At 56.9% G+C, this 23721-nt stretch overlaps 8 protein-coding genes across 8 annotated transcripts; 4 read left to right on the forward strand and 4 right to left on the reverse strand.

Moving 5' to 3' along the window:
- Positions 1 to 1899: 1899 nt before the first annotated feature.
- On the reverse strand, positions 1900 to 2468 carry GLOTRDRAFT_133930 (uncharacterized protein; the record flags this gene model as incomplete). The annotated part of the gene is made up of 2 exons (XM_007872900.1): positions 1900 to 2063; positions 2141 to 2468. 2 exons carry the CDS (start codon positions 2466 to 2468, stop codon positions 1900 to 1902), a joined length of 492 nt encoding a protein of 163 aa, XP_007871091.1.
- A 3815-nt stretch (positions 2469 to 6283) lies between these two features.
- On the reverse strand, positions 6284 to 6769 carry GLOTRDRAFT_133931 (uncharacterized protein; the record flags this gene model as incomplete). The annotated part of the gene is made up of 1 exon (XM_007872901.1): positions 6284 to 6769. One exon carries the CDS (start codon positions 6767 to 6769, stop codon positions 6284 to 6286), a length of 486 nt encoding a protein of 161 aa, XP_007871092.1.
- A 369-nt stretch (positions 6770 to 7138) lies between these two features.
- On the forward strand, positions 7139 to 8734 carry GLOTRDRAFT_141499 (uncharacterized protein; the record flags this gene model as incomplete). The annotated part of the gene is made up of 6 exons (XM_007872902.1): positions 7139 to 7313; positions 7474 to 7526; positions 7587 to 7724; positions 7782 to 7910; positions 7981 to 8183; positions 8246 to 8734. The coding sequence occupies 6 exons, from the start codon at positions 7139 to 7141 to the stop codon at positions 8529 to 8531; spliced, it is 984 nt and encodes a 327-aa protein (XP_007871093.1). The 3' UTR covers positions 8532 to 8734.
- Positions 8735 to 9956: 1222 nt separating this feature from the next.
- GLOTRDRAFT_118337 (uncharacterized protein) lies at positions 9957 to 12790 on the forward strand. Its single transcript, XM_007872903.1, has 4 exons — positions 9957 to 10196; positions 10285 to 10395; positions 10460 to 10888; positions 10940 to 12790. Exons 1-4 carry the CDS (start codon positions 9975 to 9977, stop codon positions 12539 to 12541), a joined length of 2364 nt encoding a protein of 787 aa, XP_007871094.1. The 5' UTR covers positions 9957 to 9974; the 3' UTR covers positions 12542 to 12790.
- A 613-nt stretch (positions 12791 to 13403) lies between these two features.
- Positions 13404 to 15409, forward strand: GLOTRDRAFT_82324 (uncharacterized protein). The gene is made up of 10 exons (XM_007872904.1): positions 13404 to 13558; positions 13614 to 13754; positions 13807 to 13923; positions 13973 to 14095; positions 14156 to 14240; positions 14301 to 14399; positions 14451 to 14481; positions 14545 to 14619; positions 14668 to 15066; positions 15120 to 15409. Exons 1-10 carry the CDS (start codon positions 13441 to 13443, stop codon positions 15267 to 15269), a joined length of 1338 nt encoding a protein of 445 aa, XP_007871095.1. The 5' UTR covers positions 13404 to 13440; the 3' UTR covers positions 15270 to 15409.
- A 177-nt stretch (positions 15410 to 15586) lies between these two features.
- On the reverse strand, positions 15587 to 16304 carry GLOTRDRAFT_118339 (uncharacterized protein). Its single transcript, XM_007872905.1, has 3 exons — positions 16029 to 16304; positions 15768 to 15977; positions 15587 to 15718 (listed from the first exon to the last, which is right to left on the reverse strand). Exons 1-2 carry the CDS (start codon positions 16268 to 16270, stop codon positions 15779 to 15781), a joined length of 441 nt encoding a protein of 146 aa, XP_007871096.1. The 5' UTR covers positions 16271 to 16304; the 3' UTR covers positions 15587 to 15718; positions 15768 to 15778.
- Positions 16305 to 16416: 112 nt separating this feature from the next.
- GLOTRDRAFT_112706 (uncharacterized protein) lies at positions 16417 to 17995 on the forward strand. The gene is made up of 6 exons (XM_007872906.1): positions 16417 to 16440; positions 16493 to 16718; positions 16774 to 16924; positions 16973 to 17137; positions 17190 to 17305; positions 17364 to 17995. The coding sequence occupies exons 2-6, from the start codon at positions 16530 to 16532 to the stop codon at positions 17835 to 17837; spliced, it is 1095 nt and encodes a 364-aa protein (XP_007871097.1). The 5' UTR covers positions 16417 to 16440; positions 16493 to 16529; the 3' UTR covers positions 17838 to 17995.
- A 179-nt stretch (positions 17996 to 18174) lies between these two features.
- GLOTRDRAFT_50538 (APC amino acid permease) lies at positions 18175 to 20476 on the reverse strand (the record flags this gene model as incomplete). The annotated part of the gene is made up of 13 exons (XM_007872907.1): positions 18175 to 18444; positions 18512 to 18802; positions 18859 to 18880; positions 18934 to 18998; positions 19066 to 19148; positions 19199 to 19306; positions 19366 to 19428; positions 19480 to 19571; positions 19621 to 19722; positions 19774 to 19897; positions 19993 to 20143; positions 20198 to 20252; positions 20310 to 20476. 13 exons carry the CDS (start codon positions 20474 to 20476, stop codon positions 18175 to 18177), a joined length of 1593 nt encoding a protein of 530 aa, XP_007871098.1.
- Positions 20477 to 23721: the final 3245 nt, after the last annotated feature.

Genomic DNA, 23721 nt, shown 5'->3' on the forward strand with positions numbered 1-23721 from the left:
GCGCGAGGGTGGGAAGGGGGAGGTGGGGAGGAGGGCGACAAAAAGTGGGAAACAATGTCGACGAGGGCGAACGGTTGCGTCGTTCGCCTCTCGCCGATGTCCTGGCACGTGTACCGGCCAGGAACAAGTGTCGGCTATCAAGCGGACAGCCTTCTGAAGGAGGGACGGGCAGGGAGGGGTTGGGAGGGGAAAAAGAGAAGATCGAAGATTGTGGCAGAAGGGGAGCACAAATGTGTGCACCCCTTTCTGCCACAGCTTCGTTATGTAGTCCCCAGCCAGAAACGACATCGAACAACAGAACGCGCGCGCGTTCTGGTGTTCGACGTCGGGCGACGCGCGCGCGACGACGACGGCGTCGACAGCGTCGACGGTCGTCCTACGGCTCAAAATGCACCTCCTCGCGCTAGTGTAGCACAAGGAGGTGCGTTCCGACCCAAAGACGCCTAGCTGGCGCCTTCGGGTCCGTCGCAAAATGAGGTTGTAGGGAGGGGGGGCTAAGCCCCGGTAAAATTGAGAATAACTCAACGACGAGACAACGCGCTGCTATAGCGCGTGTCTCGTCGTCGTCCTGACTCCATGGGGAGTCAGGAAATCGCCTCCCATCCGAAGATGAGAGGCCGGGGAAGCGGGGAGGAAGGGGGAGGGGGGAGGGAGCAAAAAAACGAAAAACGTGAATTTAAAGAGAACCGCGCCGCCGATTTGCGCGGCGCGGGTGTCGTTCGATTCATGGAGTTGAGGAGAGTCGTAAACAACGTCGGAACGCAGAACGCGGCGGCATTCTGCGTTCCGACGTCGGGAGGGGGAGTGGCTGGGCGGCGGCGAGAGCGGCGGGTGTTGAGCGGGCGCGACGGCGCGGATCGGTCCCAAATACGAGGGACGGCCTCTCAGAGGTCGTCCACCTGTACGAAAACGTAGCTGAGCCAGCGTGACCCGCCCGCGACCGAGCGCGAGTTAAACACGCAAGCCCAAGTATTAAACGACAGAACATCGAAGATAAGGAGATTTTACTCACTGTCCACCCTTTGTCCTCATCCCAGTAACCCTCTTGCATTTAAAAGTCCTCCACCCATTCGGTTTATGCAGCGCAGGAGCGAGCGGCGGCCATGTCGAGCGAGGCGGCGAGAGCCTGTAGAGAGCGAGACGCGGACTTAGCGTCTCGCGCGCGTTCGGCTGTTACCGAGCTGCCTTGCTCGGCCTATAGAGCAGTAATTACAACAAATAAAATATGTCAGTAGATGTTCTCGTACCCTCCGAGGACATTGAGAGATTTACTGAAGTATACAAAAGAAGTAAAAAAGAGAAGAGAGAGGAAAGTAGAAGGAATGGATATTACAATTAAATTAGGCAAAAAGGGACATCTCCTATCTCTTTTTTAGGGAGGGAATTCGATGCTTAGGACACATCTCCTATCTCTTGCTTAAGGAGGGAATTCGATGCTCCAGCCCAGACCGCATCGGCTTTCACGGCTAGGGTTGCATAAATTCTCGTAGAATTGGAGCGCCTGGGCGGGAATTGAACGACCGCCCTCTATATCCGCACATAGGCGTGTCATAGACCGTTAGACCAAATTGGTTAGAGTCCGGGCCAGCGCGGGAACTCTAAATAGGGTCGGGCCTCACTCGGGACTTGGTCACTTGGAATATATTTATTTCGTGCTGGGGGATTATACAGCTGTAGCTACTACATCCCTTTATACACTACAATACATATTAATATATTAGAGCCTCAGATGTGGTAGGTGCACCGTCATCTGAGGCCGCGCGCGACTTCGGGGTGGGGGTGTGGCTGGGGACCCGAAAAACAGAAAACAAAAGATAGAAAAATCGGGACTCACCCAATTGCAAAGATGCATATAGCATTGTCTTCCTACGACCAGCACGAGACAGGACTACCGCGCGTCTACGCGGTGTGAGCCGTTTCGGCATCGGCGTGATGCACATCATCGGCGGCGGTGACGGACCGTTCGCGGCGCCAGCAGTGGTCGCGAGAGCGAACGGTGGGGAGAGAGGGTGAATGTGGACGGTAGGAATACGGCCCCGTCAAGACGCGCGAGAACGCGCGCTCTGCGGGGCCGGCGAGAGGGGGATGGATGCAAGGGGGAGGAGGGCACAAATAAATTGATAGCATATTCAGCACTCACCTGACGGCAAAACCTCATATAGTGTCGCGTTATTGCCACTCGTGCGATCCCGGAACACCCGCTGTTGAGGCGGGGGGTTGAGTTTTGAGGTCGGCACGAAGTAAGGCGACGGGGAGGGTGACAGCGACGACCGCGGCAGCGGCGGCGGTCGAGACAGCGAGCGGCTGCTGGACGCGTTTCCCACAGGGTATCCGTGACGGGGGACGTCGGACGTCGGACGGTTAGGGGCCGTCCGGAGCCGGCGCGAGGATGGGAGGGGGCAGGTGGGGAGGAGGGCGACAAAAAATGAAATACAACATTGACGAGAGAGAGCCGCATGGTGGCTCATTCTCGTCAATGTCCCGAAGATCGTAGGAGCCGGGAACAGGCATCCGCTGTCAAGCGGACGGCCTGCTGAAGGAGGGACGGGCGGGGAGGTATTGGGAGGAGAAAAAGAGAAAATGGAAGATTGTGGCAGAACGGGTGCACAGACGTGTGCACCCCTTTCTACCACAGCTTCGGTAAGTAGTCCCCGACCAGAAATGACATCGAACACCAGAACGCGCGCGCGTTCTGAGGTTCGATGTCGCGCGACGCGCGCACCGACGACGACGGCGACGAGGGCGTCCACGGGCGTCCCACAGCTCAGAACGCACCTCCTCGTGCTAGTGTAGCACAAGGAGGTGCGTTCCGACCCAAAGACGCCTAGCTGGCGCCTTCGGGTCCGTCGCAAAACGAGGTTGTAGGGAGGGGGGGCTAAGCCCCGGTAAAATTGAGAATAACTCAACGACGAGACAACGCGCTGCTATAGCGCGTGTCTCGTCGTCGTCCTGACTCCATGGGGAGTCAGGAAATCGGTTCCTATCCGAAGATAGGCAACCGGGGAAGTGGGGAGAGAGGGGGAGGGGGAAGGGGTACAAAAACCGAAAAACCTACATTTAAACAGAACCGCGCCGCGCGAATCGGCGGCGCGGGTATCATTCGCTTCGTGGAGTCGATGCGAGTCGGACGCAACGTTGAAACGCAGAACGCGGCGGCATTCTGCGTTCCGACATCGGGGAGTGCGAGATGGGAGGTGGCCGGGCGTGCGGCGGTTTCGTAGCGGTCGTGCGGGTCCGGTTCGCTCCCAAAAGCACGATATAACCTATAAAAATGTAATGAAACTGTAAACTGAGTGTTCGGGGCCAGCACGACCCGCCCACGTCCAGACGCGAGGCAGGCATGCCAGCCCCTTGTATCAACTCATAAAACATCGGATTTCAATGTAATTACTTACCTTTTTACCCTATCCTCTGCTCACAAGCCCTCTAACATTCTTTTACACAACCAGAGGGACCATTGATGAGTTGTGGAGGAGGCGGCGGCGGCATCGAGAACGTCGAGAGCCGGTAGGGAGCAAGTCGCGGACTTCGCGTCTCGCGCGCGTCGGCGCGTCTCCGTCGCTGCCTCGCTCGGACTCTAGAACATAGTATAAGGTCAAAGGAACATGTACCCTGGGGTTTTCATACCCGCTGAGTATAATGAGACACTTACCGAAGGCCCACGTTGCGTGTGTCGATGACCGCGAGCGACTTTGCACTCGCGCCACCGCATTCGGATTGCTTACATAAGCCCATGTGCGGACTGCTCTTCTCTTGACCTGGGCTCATCGAGCCTGGCTCTCACAACAGGATATTTTGCTATACCTATATACTTCTTATGCCCAGGACTATAAATACTTTGATTAATCCAGTGAAACTGTACCTTTAGCTGTTTCCACTGACTCAACTTGTGTTCAAGTCTGTGAAAATTCAATGGTGGACTTTCGCATGTTCAGGGCTAAAGAACACAGACCTGTGGGTATTGCAAGAGGGGGAACAACCAACACTGATCAAATTGTCATGTTTTTGAGTCCAGTCGCCACCCAAACAAGTAAGCCAAACAGTGAATATTGGTGCAGGGTGAATGGTGGATGTTGAGGCCTTCGGTGCCTAATGAAACAGGATCAGGGGTGCTGAAATAGTGGGTAGCAAGAAATCCCAGACCAATCGCATAAGTTTCAGACCCCATCAATGGTCGACCGAGCCAGGCTGCAACCCGACGGAGATCGGTGGAGGGGAATGGTGGACTTTGGGGGGTTTGGTGCTTAACGAAACAGGATTGGGGGTGCTGGAATAGGGGGTAGCAAGAACCCCCAGACTGATCACATGAGTTTCAGACCCCATCGATGGTCGACCAAGCCAGGCTGCGACCTGACAAAGATTGGTGGAGGGGGAACGGTGGACTTTGGGGGGTTCGGTGCCTAATAAAACAGGATCGGGGGTGCTGGAATAGGGGGTAGCAAGAACCCCCGGCCCGATCGCATGAGTTTCGGACCCCATCGATGCGCGATCTCTGCCTGCCAGGCCCGGCGGCACGAAATCGCCCGCGGGGGGCCGGGGTGCGAGAATGGCGGGTCGGCGCGTGCCAAGGTATGCCTCAGCGTGCGCGTAGGCCCACCCCCAGATGGTCAGTTAAGCGTGCCGTTGGTAATTCCCGCGAGCATCGCTAGGCCGGCCCAGCGACCGTTCCATATGGGTAGGATCTGACTACCATACACGCAGCTCGCAGACAAACCTGTCCCCAGTCAGTGGTAGGCTAACAAAGCTCATACACGCTTTTCAGGGCTTGCTACAACAGTCATAATTCCATGAGAAGAGAAAGCGGAGCATAAAGCCAGCGCACACAACCAGTCAATACTGAAGAGCTACTATCCCATAGAAACAATGGTTTACATCTTAGCTCATTTAGTTCCTTCCGAAAGCGCAGGATTGCAGAATCTGGGTGGGCATATCACGGACACACTCGAGGCAAACACGTGTCGCAATTGACTGCTTCCCCTTCCTTTGAGGTCTTCCCGTATCACCTTGACCTTACTCACATGCAATATAGCAATTGCAAAATCAGGCCGCAAAGCCTCATGCATGCCACATTGCATCAGTTTACTAGGGACGGGAATGAGTCATGGGGTGGGAAAGACAATCCGTCTCCACTGTGCCACGCAAGGCCCCTCCCCACCGGCCTTCCAGGAAGGACAGCCAAGGTGTCAGAGCGAGGAGGCAAACTTACTTACACTAGCCATGTCCTCAGAGCCTGGTTTGGACGCTGCACGCCAACCCTTGGCCACTCACCCAACCAGGGTTGTGCCGACCCTGGCTGTCTCTCCCTCCCCCTAGGGTGGCTCCCCAGGGCCCTAGGGTTGCTTTTTGACCCTAGGTGGTCTCATAACCCTAAGAGACTACCAAATGACCTATCCCTATCGAGACTACAGAGTGACCTATCGAGACTGCAAAATGACCTATCGAGACTACAAAGTGACCTGTCGAGACTACAATGAGACCTGTCGGGACTACAAAGTGACCTGTCGAGTGACCTATCGGCCTATCGACCTGACCTATTGACCTATCGAGACTACAAAATGACCTATCGGGACTACAAAGTGACCTATCGTGACTATAAAGTGACCTATCGAGGTGACCTATCGGGTGTCACACTCAATGAGTGACATGTCACCCACATTTGAGGTGTGTTATCTCCAGAACGGGTCTGCCGTTTCCTTAGCTTCTTTGCACTTGTTATCTACCCCATACAACCTATCATGTGAGATACTAACATCCCCAGAATTATTATTTCCAAAGTTGGGTTAATCCCAACTTTGACTAGTTAAATCCCCAGACATAGCTTCAGATAATTCACGACCGAGGGTCATTACGAGCCAACAACGATGAGAAAATAAGCAAGAGGGTAGCTGCGAGGTGCACGTCAAAGGGAGATAAGCTGTGAAAACGAAGGTGAGGCGCGCGTTGGTGAGCACTTCAGATGCAAATCAGATCCGAGTTTCAAGAGCAAAAGCTTCCGCAACTCGGTTTGCGAGAACACGAGTCTTGAGGGGTTCATAACCTGTAGAAACTAGAGACAGTGAACCTCAGCCATCTACAACATATAGCAATGTATGTACCTAGAGACAGTGAACCTAATACACTATGTCAGGTACATCAATAGCACTGTGTGGGTACGAGACTCATCTCAGCCGTCTACAACACGACTGAGGGAAAAGAAGAGGGGACGAGGGGATTACAACTATATATATACCCGAGCACGTCTCGTCACAGTGAAGTAGGTGAAGTGCTCCTTCACGTGGTATCCTCAACAACTTTGAGAACCGCGCGCCGCGTTGTGTTTCCGCCGCCACCGCAGCGCAAACTTGTGTACATGCGGACTGGGAATGAGAGCGCACGGTGTATGTCCGGCGAGGTGGAGGGCGGGGGAGGGCGCGGACGCCTGGTGAGGGGAAGACGGAGCGCGGAGTGACGGGTGCGGGGCTGTCTCCGCGACGACGGGTGGACAGTTGCCGGGGACGACGATCGTCAACCAGGGTGCGGAGGGAGCTGCAAACGCACGCAAGCCCGGGGTACGAGGCGGGGTGCCCGGGGCGGCGACGGGGTGTCTTGATGCTGCACTGTGGACTTGGGCTGGCGAGTTCACAGGCGCGGGGCAGAGCCTCTGAGACGAGAAAGCGCTTGGATGCACGTTCGTACATAGTAGGGGTGCAGAGACAGGACTGGGAGACGAGGTGGGTCGTGGTGGGTTCGAGGAACGCAGGTCGAAAGCAGAGTGAATCAGGCGGGCCATAAGAAATGGGTGAGCAGGTGGCAGGAATGAATAAAGAGTCCGTGGAGCGAGCGGAACAGACTAGCTGGGAGAGAACGCCGGACGAGAGAAGGCAAGGAAAGCTTCCGCACCGCGAAACTGAATTGCTCGCTGAAGCCAAACGCAAGTCTAAAACCGAATAAGGGCGAGCCTGAAACGTCGAGGGAGCCGCAGGCAAATGGAGAGAGACGCGCCAAGAGGCCATGGGACTCGTCATTTGAGCAGACGCAGGCGACATGACGCACGTTGTCGCCGGGTAAACGCAATCCAGCGCAACGTCGCAGGAGGAAAAACGCGGTGAAAATCAACAGAGCGTACACACACCCACGTCGACTCCCTCTGAATAGTATGATGACGAGCACGCTCAGCCTCGACGGCAAAGCCCCAGCCAGGCGCAAGTCGTTCACGGGCCAGATCTCGGCGCTCCTGACGCGGCGGCGGTCGAACTCGAGCTCGCAGTCGGAGACGGCGTCGCTGGCGTCGACGACGACGACGGCGACGACGAAGATCGAAGAGAACAGGACCAGTGAGTGTCATTCAGGAGAGATCGCGGCGAGGTTATCAACGGGCGATAAGGGCAAGCGCTGAGATAAGGACCAGGCACCGGACGTCACCCGCCACAGCTCATTTTTCGTCCAGCCATAATATTCCGTCTCCTGTCCCTTCACTGACGGCCATGTCCACAGACCCATCCGACATTGACGAACAGCGCCGCTCCGTCTCGCGCGGCCGCGACTTTGTACGTCTCCGCATTCATCCACACCGACTAAGTAAATTAAACTAACAACGTATCACCCAGACATCCTCAGGCCGCGGCGGCATAGGCAACATTCGCCGCCAGTCCGCCTCGCGCGACCCCGACCGCAACCCCGACCTCCCCGAAGTGCCCCTCCCGCGCGGCCGCGAGCCCGTCCCCTACGCCGCCACCACCCGCACCGTCCGTCCCCGCTGCTTTATACCCTTGCGCTCGCTATTCCTGATTCTCATTCTCCAGAGCGTATCGGTCGGCCGCGGCGGCGCGGGCAACATCCGCTCGCCCTCGCGCGACCGCGACCCCGCCAGCGTCGCCGAGTACGAGCAGGACGTCATCCGGCGGCGCATGGAGGAGCGCCAGGCCGCTGCTGTGCGTCTCTCCTCCCTAACCCTAACCCTTTCCCCTCTTTCCCTCCCCCAACGCTAACCCCCCCACACAGATCTCCTCCGGCCGCGGCGGCGCGGGCAACATCTCCCCCGCCCCGCGCTCCCCGTCCCATTCTCGCTCCCGCTCCCGCGCGCGCCACTCCACGGGCCGCGGCGGCGCGGGCAACATCCGCCCGGGCGACGGCGTCGGCGCAGAGGTCATCGACGAGGAGGAGCGCAGGGAGCACGAGTACGCGTATGACCACGCGGAGCATCTGTACGTGTTTTCTGTCTCTGCGGGAATGGAAGAGGGTGGGCTGAGAGGCTTTCGCTGGGCAGGCACAGCACCGGCCGCGGCGGGCTCGCGAATATGACCGCCGCGCACCCCCCGCCGGAACAGCCCCCGCTGCATGTCCACGAGAACGAGTTCGAGAGCACGGGGCGCGGCGGGCGCGGGAATATCCGCGCGCGCTCGCAGAGCAGGGACGCGCGCTCGCGGTCGAGGGATGCGCTGCCCGAGAGGGAGCGGGAGAAACATGGCGGGTTGCAGGAGTTCTGGAACAAGGTCACGCATGCGCAGGGGAGCCCCGAGAGGGGCGGGGAGCGGGGGAGGACGAGGGAGTGAGTAAGATCTGGCAGTGAGTCAGATGCGGCAGTACAGTGGAGGGAAGGAAGTATTTTGTTATATGTATTACTGAGTACCTCCCACCCACTCGGGCGGAGAACAGTTCGTAATGTATCATTTCCGCACGGAGGTGTCCACATACGAGTACGTACTATTCCTAGGCTCGTAACATACAATAGTGCAGGCCCGGCACAAGAAACCGGACGGAGCCTCGCGCGCGAGGGTCGAGACGGGCTGCACCGGTCCCTCGCGCTCGGGCTGCATCGTCCTTGCGGTTGTGTGGGCCTGCTCGACTACGTGACGCTCGATATCAGCGGGCGCTGCTCCGAAGAACCTAGTTGTGTTCAGAGCGCCCCGGCTGTCCTTCTGTGGGGACTGCCCCGCCGGTGCTGTGCGGGCGGCGCGTTGAGAGCGGCGGTGTACTTACCTGCACGTGCGCACGCGCTGGACGTGTCCGCCTTGTCGTCGCGCTGTCCTCTTGGGCTGGAGGGAGAGAGCGGCTCCGTTCGTCGGCTGCGCGCATATGCAAGGAGGGATGCAGAGCACCCTGCACCGTTGACGGATGGATGTGTAGGTGGTTCGCTGCTACACGTTCTCCGGGACTGACCGACTGCCTGCGGGAAAGCTGAAGAGGTATCCACAAGGGACAGGTTCCGGTGTCAAGGCCGGATACGTACGGGACGGGTCTTGACTCTCTCGGGGCTGCTCAGAACCTTTCTTCCCGGTAAGTGCGTCCTTGTATACGAGCGAGCTTTATTTGAAGACGTTCCTGCGGTAGATGGCGACCTTTTGCGTCGTGTTCTGACCTCCGGCCTCGCTTGCTTTCCGGAGCGTTTTCGATTGGGTCGCTTGAGAGCGGGTAGCAGCGCCCTTCCTTCTGCGCAGCGTCCCGACTGTGGGCAACTGCGCCTGGGGTTCTAAAGTATAAGCGATAACGACTCGGAAAGAGGTAGGACGAACATACATAGTCTACAGGTCATCATCTCACGATCCCAGCGTTCGTTACAAACCTTTCTCATGCATATACGGTTTTGGCGATAGACTACAAGCTGGCGCTATGCTCCGACCGACATGCTGGGTGCGGGTCAGGCGTTCCAGCGGCACAAGGGTCCTTGGGAGAAAGCCGGCCTACTTAGATTACTGTGCTCTATAGATACCGCTCTTTTCGGCGTGTCGCATCCTGGCACATTCGACTCATCCGACCAGTCCAACGTCTCGCGAGCAGGTGAATCAAGTACCCTCTGTTCCTCAGACAATTCTCGTTAAAGCGAACGCCTCCGGGCAAGCTGCCACAGCGTGCTAGATCCGGAAAGGTGTGGCTGTGAGTTTGCCTCTGCTTGCCAGCAGTGGCCACCTCGTGACATTATCGCCGTCGCCGGCGGCGCCAAACAGCCACAAACAAAATCACTCCTGTTCGTTGTCGACGACGGCGTTGAGCACGCAATGCCCGCGCCCGCGCCCTTCTCCCAGCCCGCCTGGCCCGCGCTGTACCTCTACCCGCTCAACGACTCATTTGCGCCGAAACACATCTCCCTCGCCAATGGCCAGCGCGTCAAGATCGGCCGACAGACGAACGCGAAGACCGTCCCCGCAGAGAGGAACGGCTACTTTGACTCGAAGGTGCTCAGCAGGCAGCATGCGGAGGTGTGGGAGGAGGGCGGGAAGGTGAGCGGCTTTCGCTGGCGCGCAGGAAGCGCGCGCGGACGGGGAGTGCGGGGATAAGGCAGTAGGGCTCACGGCTCGCGTTGCGCAGATCTACATCAAGGACGTCAAAAGCTCGAACGGGACCTTCATCAACAGCGAGCGGCTGAGCGGCGAGGGGCTCGAGTCCGAGCCGTTCGAGCTCAAGACGGATGACATCGTGGTACGTTCACTCCCCGCCCCCCCTGCGCGCCGCTGCCACCGCTCACCGCGCACGCGCGCCCCAGGAATTCGGCATCGACATCGTCGGCGAGGACAACAAGACGATCATCCACCACAAGGTCGCCGCGCGCGCGTTCTGCGTGTTCAGCGAGGCGGACCTGCAGGCCGCCCAGCGCGCGGAGCAGCAGCAGGGCTCGTCGTCCGGCTTCGTAAGCATCGCGCAGGCGCCGTCGGGCAGCGGGGGGCCGTTCAATTTTGGCACAGGCGCCGGCGGGGCCAACCAGCCGCGCCGCCCGACGCTGCAGCAGCAAGGCATTTCGGGCATGGGCGGGATGGGCGGCAGCATGCGCCCGCCGGGGAAGAGCGGGCTCACGTTCGATCATATCCTCAGCCGATTGCAGAATGAGCTCCAGAAGAGCAGAGATACGGGGAGTGAACTTCATTCGCTCAGTGACGCTATGAACAGCGTGCACGACACTCTGGGCGGTGCTGTGGTATGTGTGTGGCCACCCATATGATGTTCATTATCTGATAGTTTACTACAGGCCCCTAGCCTGCCTCCCCACCCACACTCCCTCCCTCCCGTCCGCCCAGCATCCGAGCCCTCTACACTGAATGAGCAACAGGGTCCTACAGAGACGCTACGAGAGCTGCAGGCCCAGCTTCACGAGACCCAAAGCTCGATCGCAGGCCACGTCGACAAGATGCGCACGCTCGAGAACATGCTCGCCGAGCATGAAGCGATCAAGCGCGAGATTAACTCGCTTCGGGAGCTCCTCGAAGACCGGAAGCAGCACCAGGACGGCCCGTCAAAGCACCATGACCGAGATGGCCGCCAGGAACGGGATTACTCGTATGACGACGACGATGCGGCGAGCGTCAGGAGCGTCGACACCATTCGCGGTCACGAGCTTGAGCGTGTCGAGGAGGAGAACGAGGACCAGCTGCAAGCGGAGGAGGACGATGAGGAGCGGCGGAGACGGCGGGAGGAGCTTGGTCGGCCGCGGACGCCGGAGCCTACAGGGATCCACGAGGACGAGGACGATGAGGGAGTGCGGCGACGGTCGTCGGGCATCCCGGATAACCTCACGCAGCGGCTCACGACCCTATCAAATCAGCTCGAATCAGCACTGGAGTTGTCACGCTCTCTGCAGGCACAGCATGTCGCAGCTCAGAGCACGATTGCTGCACTAGAGTCGAAGGTCGGGGCCCTGGAGACGATGATCCAGACGACGCAGGCGGAGATGCAGGCGTCAAGACAGGCTCAGGAGGAGGCGAGGGCTGCTGCGGAGGCAGCGAGGGTGCCGGACGAAGAGCATGTTCGGGAGAGGGAGTCTCTAACGGCACTGCTCAATGAGTGGAAGAAGAGCGTCGAGGGCCAGTGGACAGGTGTGCAGGAAGAGTGGCACCAAGAGCGCGAGCGCCTCCGAAAAGCCCGGGAAGAGTTCGAGGTTAGGACGAAGGCTGTTGAGGAGAAGATCGCGTCGGCGGTCAGTAGGCTGGACGGCGGGCTTGCGAAGCTGCACTTCCAGGCGTCGCAGAACCTGCCGACGAATGGCGACGCACGTGTGAGCCCCGGGGGCGGCCTCGTCACCCCACCAAGCCCGCGCAGCGTCTCTTCGGATTCATTACGTTCGCGTCAGCGCCGGAAGCGCGCCAATGGCTCTCGTGGACGGTCGAGTTCGCGCTCACGTTCGCGGAATGGGACTGGCGGCTCAACATCCTCCGACTCCCTCGCTGACGGCGAAAACATCGCGATCCCGCGCAGTCTGTCCTCGCCCAAGTCTCGGCCACGATCACCATGGATCTCCGATGACTCGAGCGACTCTGAGGAGTCGCACAAGGCGGCGGGCAAGGAGAAGGAGGGGTCGTCGCAGGCGGAGTACCCGATGACACCAGAGTCGTCGACGCTGTTGCCACGGCCGTCGCTGGCGGAGCCGTCAGCTCAGCAGCAGCAGCAGCAGCAGCCGTCGTCGTCGAAGCCTCAGCCTGACATGGTACGTAGGCCAAGACTGCCGTTAGCGCGCCCTGATCGACTGATCTGGGACTTCTGCTGGCAGCATTTCGCACAGGTGTCGACGGCTGTGGGCGTCCTTGTGCTCAGTGTCGCTGCAGCCGCAGTTATATGGAGAGTGAAATCAGAGTAGGGAAACTATACCATGCCATACACCCGCATACATATCCGTCGTATTCCACCGTATCGTCATCGTCGCTGTCATTCGCATGTTTCGTTCATGTTTGCCCGCATCCCTCATAATCCGTTTAATTCTCTACCCTGGTCGCTCGTTAACGTTTATTTTCCATCCCGTCTCGCGCGTTAGTCTGTTCGTATCTGTAACTATGTCTCATGCATGGTCGCTGCCTAGTCAATGAACTTCATGACGGATTACCTTGTCGGGTGGGACCGGGTAAAGTTATTGCAGCTCGGGTTTGGCAGCTGGCTTGGGTTTATGGGCGCGGTTTGACAGTTTGACATCATGAACTAGCTCGATGTGGCTGGCCCCGGTAGATGATTTGGAAGAAACCATGAACACACGAAAAGACGGCAAGTCAACGCACAGACTGGCTGTCCTGACTGTCGAAAGGTGGGCGCGGACCCCAGCCAGCATCCGCGCGAATAGGTGCTCGATCATGATCGTGCTTTGACAGACTGATTTGGCTGTGGGCCAGAAATTGCTTGAACAATTCTGTCCCAACGGTTCCTGAGCAATCGACGTCCCGCATTCTGCCCTCGCCACTTAGGGGCGGTATACCCAGGTACGTCCAGGCTTACGCGTCAAATCGTCGATATATTGCCCACTAATCTGGTCCCGGTCCGTAGGTTATGCTGAGACATCCAGTGTGGCACGCACTGCCCGGGCAGGACCGACAGTATCTGCCAGATCGATTCGTAAATCTACCTAGGCTGCCCTGTTAAAGCCGGCGCATCGTCACTTCCGGTGTCCCACATCGATATACAATGTATTGCAAATATTGGGCCTGTATATTGGCCTGTTCCGCTAACAGGACGTGATCACCTCCCTTCTGCCTCGCGCCCAACGTAGCCATGCCTGTCCTGAGCGAGAGCTCAATATCCACTATGGCCGCTGGCACGGATGGACGAGAGCGCATGGTCTTCCCGGACACGGGGAAGCAGATCCTCGCCGCGTTCATCCATTTCATGGGTATGTCCTCTGCCCCGCATTCCTAGTGCAGGCACAGATAACACCGTCTCTGCAGGTGTGTCCATCCTGGCCCATTGTCTGTCCCGTAGGGTCACCATCGAACACCTCACATCCCTCAGCGGCTTCATGCAGCTCTCGTGGCCGCGGCTGCTTATCATCCTCGTCTTCCTCGACTCGTGGCTCTTCCTGTTCACGAGTACGTTATCGCATCCTCCCTCCTTATCCAATCCGTCTTAGCATCCTTTCAGGCGGCATCCTAATTTTTGGAGCGGGTATGGAGCTGAACAAGACGGTCTGCGCCCTCGGCATAGACATCTGCATTGCCTTCTACGCGACGTCGAAAATATTCATCTACTGGTTCCTCAGTACGTCTCTCTTAACTCTGTCGTATCTCTTAAATGACGCCCTGCTTAGTCGAGAAGGTTTTCTTGGTTTGGACGCCAGGTGCCGGCGCCAGGCGGATGAAATCCCCAGTGTACATCGGCTGTTTCGCGATGCTGTCGCTTTACAGCGTTGTGGTGGTCGTCATTGTCTTAGGTAAAGGTTTCTCTCCGCGGAAATCAGCAGGTCGTCCGAGCCTAACGTGATGACTTTCAGGCAGAGTATCATTCTTCCGCGACGACGGTGCTTGCACTATCGGTTTGCAGCCGCACGCTTCTGCAACGCTGGTTGCATATGATCTGTTCGTCCCTGATCCATCCGGTACGCCGCGCGGGCACATGAGCTAACGCGACGCTCTCAGATTCATCAACATTATCCTCAATGGACTGTTCCTCTGGCCTCTCTTGAGGAATCGATTCATGAACCCGACGGTCAAGAAAGTAGCTTCGCGTACTTTACTGTAAGTCTCGCACCTGCATGCACGGCTGCGGTCTCTTTAAAGGAATTACAGAGCTTCCGTTGTGGCTTTGACAACGTCCACTGTACGTCCATTCGCTAGATCATGCTGACAGGCACCAAACTGACCGTTCCGCGCCCCGCCCCAGGTTAACATGCTCGTCCTCACCCTCATGCACGGAAAGCAGTTGGGCTGGGTCTGCCTCGGCAGTTGCGGCACCGATGTACGTCCCCACATTCCCTCGATACCATACCCCCTCAACAGGTCCCAGGTCGTGTTCAACGCCCTCGTCCTCTTCTGGGTGACCGGCGGCGCGGGCAACAGCTCCATGGCGAACGTCTCCAGCGGCGCGGGGCCGCGCACCGCCAAGCAGCCGCCCGTGAACGTCAACGTGAACGTGAACGTCCTCCCCGCGAGCCCGACGTACCCGCACGTGCTCCCCAGCCCGCTCTCGCCCGACAGCAAGCACGCCGCGAGCCCGCGCGGCGGCGGCTTCGACTACCTCCCGCGCGAGCACGACGTGGCGTCGCCGTCGAACGTCGCGTTCGTGGGGGACGCGCCGCCGGAGAGGAGGCGGGTGTATATGGAGCAGCGGGGACGGTCGCGGCTGGAGAGCCTGGTGAGGTTCTTCAGGCGGAAGGACCAGCAGGCGGAGGAGCATAGTCTGCAGGTATGTCGTCGTCCGGCGTGAGCTACACCAGACTCCCTCCTGACGGACCGCAGATCCAGGTCACGACCATCCGGGAGGTGGACGTCCCGGACACGGCGCAGGTGACGCAGATGACGACGGACGAGGAGATCGAGCGGGGCAAGGACGACATGGCCATCGACGAGGTGCGCATGCACGAGCAGAAGGCGCCGTCCCTGAACTAGAGGCGTAGCACGGGACGGGACTGCACTGTTGTATTCCTAAGTCTGGTTTCTGTACGGTATCAGCATATGCGCGCTCCTTTTGTTATAGGTATATACTTTACTAAGTTATATTATGTGTTTTCGTGACGCGTTCATGCGGGGTTCGGTGACCGTCCTGAGAATGCTGCGTGACTCACAACCAAGAGGAGAAGGGTAACGGCAATCAACACGACGACGATGCGCTGTGCAGTTTCAGGCCCCGCGGGGGGTTGAAGGCATGTTTGAATTCTTCGCTCCAGCACCTGGAGACTGACACTTTCAGTTGCGGGCCAAGCACAGCGAGGTCTGATCCAGCAAGAATTATAAATATACCAGACAATGACAAGGAGGGTGATACGATGTAGCAGGAGGGTGTCCGTTGTATTATAAAACATAAATAGCGACAAAATCCACTCTTCAAGCTTCCCAGCCTGGGGAAGTGAGTCGACGTGGTCGATAAACGACGAGGGGGAAACGTACCAAATAGTATCCTACGCACGCTTAGACGCCTTCGACCCCTTGGACCGCTTCGAGCGCTTCGTACGCTTCGACACTTTAGTGCTCTTCGGAGCAGCGGAAGGGGTGGTCGAGAACGTCGGCTGCGCGCCCCTCAGACGGACCCGACCGTCCTTGAGGGTTTCGGTGACGACAGGGCTGGCGGCTGGGCGGAACTTGTATTCCTTCGAATACCTGATCGCCAGTGCTCAGCGCATGGCTGACAGGAGAGGACAGCTGACGCACCTGTGAGCGTGGACGACTTTCGGCTTCTGGCTTTGCAGTCTCAGGTGTAGGCCCAGCCAGAACAGCAGGAAGACGAATCCTATGAGAGCGACGCGTTTCCAGATAGATGGAGCAGGCTGGTTGAAGCGGGGATCCTGCCGCCGCTTCGCCTCGAGAGCAGCAGGCGTCGGCGACGACGCGGGGTTTGCCTTGCCGTCCTGCACGTCCTCAGTCGGCAGCGCTTCGTAACGAGCGGAAGTCATCGTAGGCAGCGTCGGGCAGGGTGAGTGGGTATACAACAGACGGTGGTCGCAGCGCAGTAGTGGAAGACTGGAGAGGGCGGAGATTGAACTGACTTTGCCACATCCACGGCGTTTAGACTTGGACGCGGACGGGAAGATGGAAGCCGAAGACGATGGCTACAGCGGAAGCGGTAAGTCTCCTCGTTCATTTATAGCGCTCCTGGTCACAGTGCCTCGTGTCAGGGATCCCAGAGTGTCTCGTTTACGCCCTGTTGCAGATATGCAGGTGTCGGACGGAGAGTCGGACGTAGAGGTGAAGCCGCGCAGGAGACCCCCGGTGAGGGAGGAGGAGGAGGAGGAAGAGGAAGAGGAGCAGGTGAACATTGAAGTTGAGGAGGAGGAAGAGGAGGAAGAGGAAGAGGACGGTCAGGAGGACGAGGACGAGGACGAGGACGCGGACGAGCCGCAGGTGAGCAGCACGCGTGCCCCGCAAGCATACGAGTGTTTACCGGCCGGCTGTTTAGGAAGATTCAGACCTGGATGAGCTGTCTACCCCGGAAGACGACACCCCCGTGCCGGCGCAACCGCGCCTCAAGATACGGCTCAAGCTGCCTGTCCACGGCAGTTTGACATCCAGCGCTGTACCTACCCCGGATGAACCTGCGTCTCGAGCAGGTATGTATTGCAGGTCGTTCCGGCCCAACCATTTCTCATATTCTGCAGACGTCGACATCGAATCTGACGGCTCCGACGAGGACGACGATGACAACTTCGACGGCGCACGCTCGACGCGCTCAGGTTCAGCTGCCGCATCCTCCACGTCAAGGGCGATGACTGCGCGCCAGGCTGCACACGCCGGTGTCGTCGAGACTACCCACGTCTCCCTAAGTATGTCTCCCATCTCTGAAGCGTCCCGCCATGCTTACTGAGCCATCCACAGCCGACGAACCTTCGTCCCGGAAAAAGAAGCTAACAGAAGCCGAGCTCGCTCTACGACGCGAGGAGACCGCCCGCAAGCGGAAACACCTCTCCGAGAAAAAGAAGGAAGAGGAGAAGGTGCCTTTTCATCCGCTGCTCTCCGGACTGTACTCGCGTCTTGCTCATACCTACTTAGGCAGAGACCATCAACCGCCTGCTCCGCGCCAAATCCTCGCGGACCCGGGGCGGCCGGCGCCGCGGCGGCGCCCCCGTGGTCGTCGAGGACACCCCCGCCGACTCCAACGCCAACCCCACGCCAGACGAAGAGGCGGGCGAGGCCGCAGACGCAGACGGGGCGGCCATGGACACGAAGGAGGACGCGGCGCCCCCGCCGACGGCGTACCGCTGGGTCTCCAGCGCGAAGGGAGACGGCGAGGAGAAACGGATGGCGCTGGTGTTTGCGGTGCCTCCGAATGTGCTCGCGCCTGTTGGGGGCAATGCGCTGCCGCCGCCGCCTGTGCACGTGGGTGCGGTGGAGAAGCCCAGGTGCGATGTGGAGGGGTGCGGGGCTGTGCGCAAGTACAAGCTTGTCAAGGATTGGAATAAGGGTGCGTGCGGTATGGCGCATTTGAAGTTGCTTGAGAGTGCAGCCATGGACGTCTCGAGTTGACAAGCCGATCCCCATTGTGCATGCGCTACTCTGGATTGGCGGTCTGAATTCCGGACACAGTGTTTCGCTGCTGCATTTGCTCCTTGCTTTCGGATATCTCGTGTTGTATTAGTACGTGTATATTTATCAGTTCTACGAAAGACCAAACACTTCAATTATTCTTTGTCTGAGTTGGTATGCAAGGTCTTTGTTCACCGGTCCCCCACCTATGATCCAATAGCAGATCCACCCACTGATATATCGAAGATTGTACACATTGTGCTCTAATTTCGACAGTGTCGGTCCAGCAGCGTGTTGTCGACCTTCTGTATCAATTCCCAGGGAAGCTTCGAGCCTCTTATGCTTCTTTCTCCTCTCCCTCTCCCTCACCGGATTTGCTCCGCGCATCACCGTCCGACATCGGCAGCGTCACGACCGGGCCGCGGAACCAGCGCTTACCTCCGTAAACAGGGACATAGTAGTATCCCAGCGCGCCGAGGATAAGGGCACCGAGCATTACGGGGGTGTAATTTACGTCGAGCGGACCCGGGTCCGGGTTGGTGGGGAACATGAAAACTATGATGGAGAATGTCATCCAGGCGACGGCGGTCGCGGCCACCGGGAACCCCTTCAATTAAAGCAAGCTCAGACTCGGAGAAATTACGAGGGAGGAGGAGCAGGAGGAGGGTACGCACCCACCGCCCGAGCGAGAACGGCCCCGGCTTGAAGTCGTTCTCGAACACGTAGCGAGCAGTGATAGGAATACAGTACGCCACGTACGATGCCGCCGCATTTAGCGTGAACACCGCGCCGACGGCCGCCGCGCCCGCGAAGGAGAGCAGGCACAGGAGCGCGGCGAGAAAGGCGACGAACCAGACGCAGTTGACTGGTGTCTGCGTAGAAGGGTGGATGCGATACAGGAATCGGGAAAAAGGGAGTGCGCCGTCTCGCGAGAAGGCGAAACTCTGGCGGGAGGCGACTGTGAGCTGGGGGTGACTAAGTTAAGTGCGGTGTATGAGAGGGAACAAGGAGAGGGATGTACGATGCTCGTGCCCATCATAAACCTAGGGAATCATGGGTGAGGGTGAACGGGCTGATGGAGGGGGTGGAGACTTACTGCAAGATGATCACGACAGACCATAGAGCGAGAGCGCCGCTTTTGCCTAGACTGTTCAGGAAGATCTGGCATAAGTATATCAAGCCATCGGTGAGATGTTTCCGGCACAAGCGGATGAGTAGTGGTGCGTACGACAGCGAGAGGCTGTCCAACGCCGCTCCCGAGTATGCTCTCGAGGTCAGTCCCCATGCAAAACGCAACGACTACGTTTAAAGCTATTCGCGCTGAGTAAAGAGCGAGATGGGTCGACGACCTATGTACGTACCCCAGCCGAGTATGGCAGGTATGGATGCACCCAGTATGATGGCCCATGGGACCGCAGTGCTGGCGTTTGAGGCTTCTTCGCTGATGTGGACGGGCGAATCGAACGCGCCTACATCACGGATGATCAGAAGGAACCTTCGGGTATTTAGCAGTAATGACGTGACACACCTACGGCCCATAGCGGGGCGATGAAGCTGAGGACAAAGGCGAACCCGGGATGCCAAGTGGACACTGACGTGCAGTCGGTAATGAAGGATCGCGAGTCAAGTGGCATCTACGAACGATTTTGGAAGTTTCCCAGCGCGAAACTCGCTGGGTTTTGGAACTCCTCAGGGGTTGCGACTGGAAGAGCTATGATGATGGCAATGAAGCATCTTGTATTCATGTCAAATACGAATCATCACTGGGTTGAAGGATACTCACGATATGTTCAAAACTATATAAAGGGACTGGACTCGGGCAATGTACTTTGTCGCAGTGCTACACAAGATACCGCTGACTACGAGGATAGCACAATAAACGCCACTAACGAAGCTTTAGTGAACCGTGCACGAGAAGAGCGATGGTGCGACATACTACGTCTGGCCGTTTGTTGGAATGAAAGTCTCATCGTACCCGATGCTTACAGCAGCCATAATCTGGACTGCGCACCCCCAGCCGACGGATGCCACGGACCCTGTGAGCGCCATGGTGTTGGCATCTACAAGTGATTTTAGGCAAAGAAGGGACACGAAAGTCGTATTTCTCACATCCAACTGTTAACGATTTAAAGAAGGTATTAACATTTTGCGCAACTCGACGTACCAATCCAACACAGAAGATACCGCCACCGAGGGGATGAGAGCGAGTATGTCCAGTAGTACAGCCCGCCTGAGGTAGGGGCTGCAGATGCTAGGTCCGCCATCGCTAGTGCAATTATGACAAGGAAGAATGCACAGATAGCCCACTGGACAGAGATGAGTTATATGGAGAAGCTATTGGGGACAGATGTGATACGCACACCCCAGACCATCGCGACGGGTCCACCGTTTGGGATCGCATACACAAGCACAGACCTAAAGTACAGATGAAAGTCAGATGTTCAGAAGAGACTGAGTGAAGACTGTGCCTACGCAAATGACGGCACCGGACCTAGCACACTGAAAAGGACCCCAAAGAGCTCCCAAGGGGTGAATTCACGCTTGAACTCCTGCTTGTACCCGAGACTCTCGAGAAGAGCATCATCGTCGTTCTTGTCGACCGGCTTCTCGAGCACGGTAATGCTGGATTCTTTCTTCATGGTTAGCACTGAGCGAGATAGTAGGTCGCACCGCATACGCTTCGTGGGGGACTATGTATGTATAGAAGAGGATGGCCGCAGATAAGCACGTCTCATGACGAGAGCGGATATCATTCGTCCAAGAATAGCACTTTATCAAAGGCGCAGGGAGGGTGGCAAGAAAGCCGTCCATCTTGCACATCATGGTGGGGTTTCTGCGTACAGAAACGTGTGGATGATGACGCCGCCACTCTCATCTTCAATGCCAGCATCAAACCGATATTTGAGGATGGGATCGAAGAAGACAGCAGCGGACTCTAGCCAGAGCGTTTTACCGGCGTGCTGTGGTCGGAGGGTTTCATCAGCAACAAGCCTAAGTGACACGCACCTTTGCACCACTGGCACTGGCAGCGGTCGGTATTCATGGCAGATAACGGACATAAAGAGGGTGAACTTTGTCCAAGGAAGCCCGGCCTTATCAGACGACCTATTAGTAGTAATGGAGATCAAAACTTCCGTCCTGTGTATCGGATACAAATTTGTTAGAATCAGTGGAGGGAATGCAACCCAGAGGAGAACATTGGAGGATAGTATGCATATGGTTGTTACTCATGCGCCGCATCCAATTCTTGATACTAGGGGTGCTCAAAAATTGATCGTTCGCGTTCCATCGTTGTGCAGCAATCCTAAACTGGACTGACCGCCAAATCCGTCGCTCACAGAGGTAGTGTTGCTCCTGCAGTGAGGTGACTTTGCAGACTGTCTCACTTCACTTCAAGTTTGACGTACTTCACCCACTGCACAGTCGTCATGAATTGCCTTTGAAGACTGCATTGAAGTCTGATCATGGCCACGTGCTGACCGTTAATGGCAGCGCGCACCACCAGATGCGCTCGCCCTGCGTCCAAGTGGTGTCCGAGTCGCAGAGTCGTATCTACTCCGCGTCATACCCCGTGCAGAGATAACAATAGAACGGCCGTGGCAGATAACCTCCATGATATGCTGGCAGTCTGCACTGGGCTCAAGAAATTCATCAGGAGTCCATATGACAAGGTGTCGACTTGACTTTTGGTATTGTACGTCCTGGCAGATGGTATGGGCATTATTCGTGTATTTTAGAGTACAATGTATATGCAGATATCCCCGAGTTCGTCCTACGAGGGCAAGTCAGTGCCTTCACCACGCGTACGTGGGAATATTACGGGATATCCCGAGGCTGATCTGACCACTTCAATGAAGACGTTGAAGCGCCTTCAACTTCACTTCACTCGGGTTGCAGTGTCAAAAACTCCACTGTGCGACACTGCGACTTCACTGCAGGAGCAACACTACACAGAGGACGAACTCAACGAACGACTTTGCTGTGATTGCTGTCGCAATTGGAACTCCGCTGACCGTGGAACTTCGTATCGTATCTCGAGCTAATGATTTATTTAAACTCCGATCCAATACTACGCGCGACCGAACGCGAACGATCAGCGTGCATTGAATAATTTCGGTCGTTCCTTCGTCTTTGACAAATTGTACCGGCCATTCTGGGATTTCTGCACAACGATCGAACACAAACGATCAATTTTTGAGCACCCCTAGGCCTACTGGGAGGTAAGGCCGACACACCCAACTGCCTTATTCGGACGTACTATATTTAGCTGCTGTAACCTGGCAGCACAGTCATGTGATTCACAGGCTTCACACGCGTGTGATTACCGCGGCCAGCTCTCGCAAAATTTGCCAAGTCGCTCTTTCCTCCTCTAGCAGTGGCGAGCCATCACGATGAGTCGACTTGCGACAAGTCATGGTCCTTAGCAATGGTATACCATATACATTGGGGATAGCCCTGTGGGATAGACCTGTGCAAACATACGAATTGATTATAGTATTGTGCTATTAACTAATAAAGGCTGGGTGATTATTCGAAGAAAGCGGGAGGCACTATTGTATGAGTTACTGCGTCGACTCGAAGTCGACGCGACAACTCACACGTCGCTGTAGGGGTCGAAAGGGGGACTTGGCAAAACGAAGTCAATCATGAGCGGTAGCATCACATGACCGCGAATATGGCGCCATCAAGGTACAGCGCCAAATATAGGGTGACTGGAAAAGGCAGTTGGGTGTGTCGGCCTTACCTCCTTGATACTGAGGAGGCGCAATGCTCAATTGCCGCGCGAGCCGCTTAGTAAGCAACTTGTGGCTGAAGAGTGGTCATACTGTACTAGCTGTGGCACCCGTAGCCACTCCGGGAGGTGTACATGTACATAGTATCAATTGCAGCTGTTTGCAAAATGATAAAGCCAGTTGAGTAATTTTTGTGTGCGGGGTGCCACCCCAAGTCTAACCAAAGCCGGTAAACGGCATACCACTACACACCAACACTGGCAGGCAGGGCGCTAAAGGTCTCGAAAGTGCAGTTGACTGCCTTCCGACTGCTCTCTGTGCCGTTTCTGGTGATTTTGCAGTTGTTTGTCCTTGGAGCAGCCTGTATGAGTGCAAATCCGGACTGGCTCTATCGTTTTGCAAACAGCTGTGATTTAATTTACTTTTATTCTATCAAGGAGGTTGAAGCCCTCTGCGCCCCTTGTCCTGACTCTCGGGTGGTGGCACTGCGCGCTGCCACCCTCGGCCAGGACATCGGGGCAAAGTGTGTTCTCCAAATGAGACAGGTCAGCCAATCAAATGCGATTATCTAAGATTACGTAAACTTACATCAGGAAACACCAAATTCTATAGTGATTTCCCCCCGGATACATAGTTTTCCATAGGTCTATGGAGGTCAGACAGGTCAACATAGATGGGGGGAAGCCAAAATAGGGAGTTATAGGTGAGATGTGTTTCCTGATGTATTACTAAGCAAAGACCGAACTACTGTCAAATATAAGGATCCCTGATGGTTGCTGCATGGCTGCATGCCATGGTACTCTCTGAGATTGAGTCCATCCTTGACATGACTCGGGAAGCTCCGTCTGGCACCAGCATCTTACCCCTCTGAATCCTTTGCATAAAGGGGCCGCGAACGCGGACAGTGAGCTTAAACTCGGCCTTCGCAATGTTGAAGTCCATCTGCTGAGGAACACCAACAACAGCCGTGGGAAACGGCCGACAAAATGCGCGTACGGCCCTTGCGCCATCAGTCAAGAAATCGTAGTGATCTCTCCAACCGGATGGCGAACCCTTCGGATGCGAGCCAACATCGAAGGTTGGTGTGGTGGCTCCTGTTACAGGCATTGTCGGAGTGTCCGTCCGGGACCCGAGCAACTTGTCGCCACTTG

This window comes from Gloeophyllum trabeum, assembly GCF_000344685.1.
Source record: "Gloeophyllum trabeum ATCC 11539 unplaced genomic scaffold GLOTRscaffold_00021, whole genome shotgun sequence".
NCBI lineage: Eukaryota > Fungi > Basidiomycota > Agaricomycetes > Gloeophyllales > Gloeophyllaceae > Gloeophyllum > Gloeophyllum trabeum.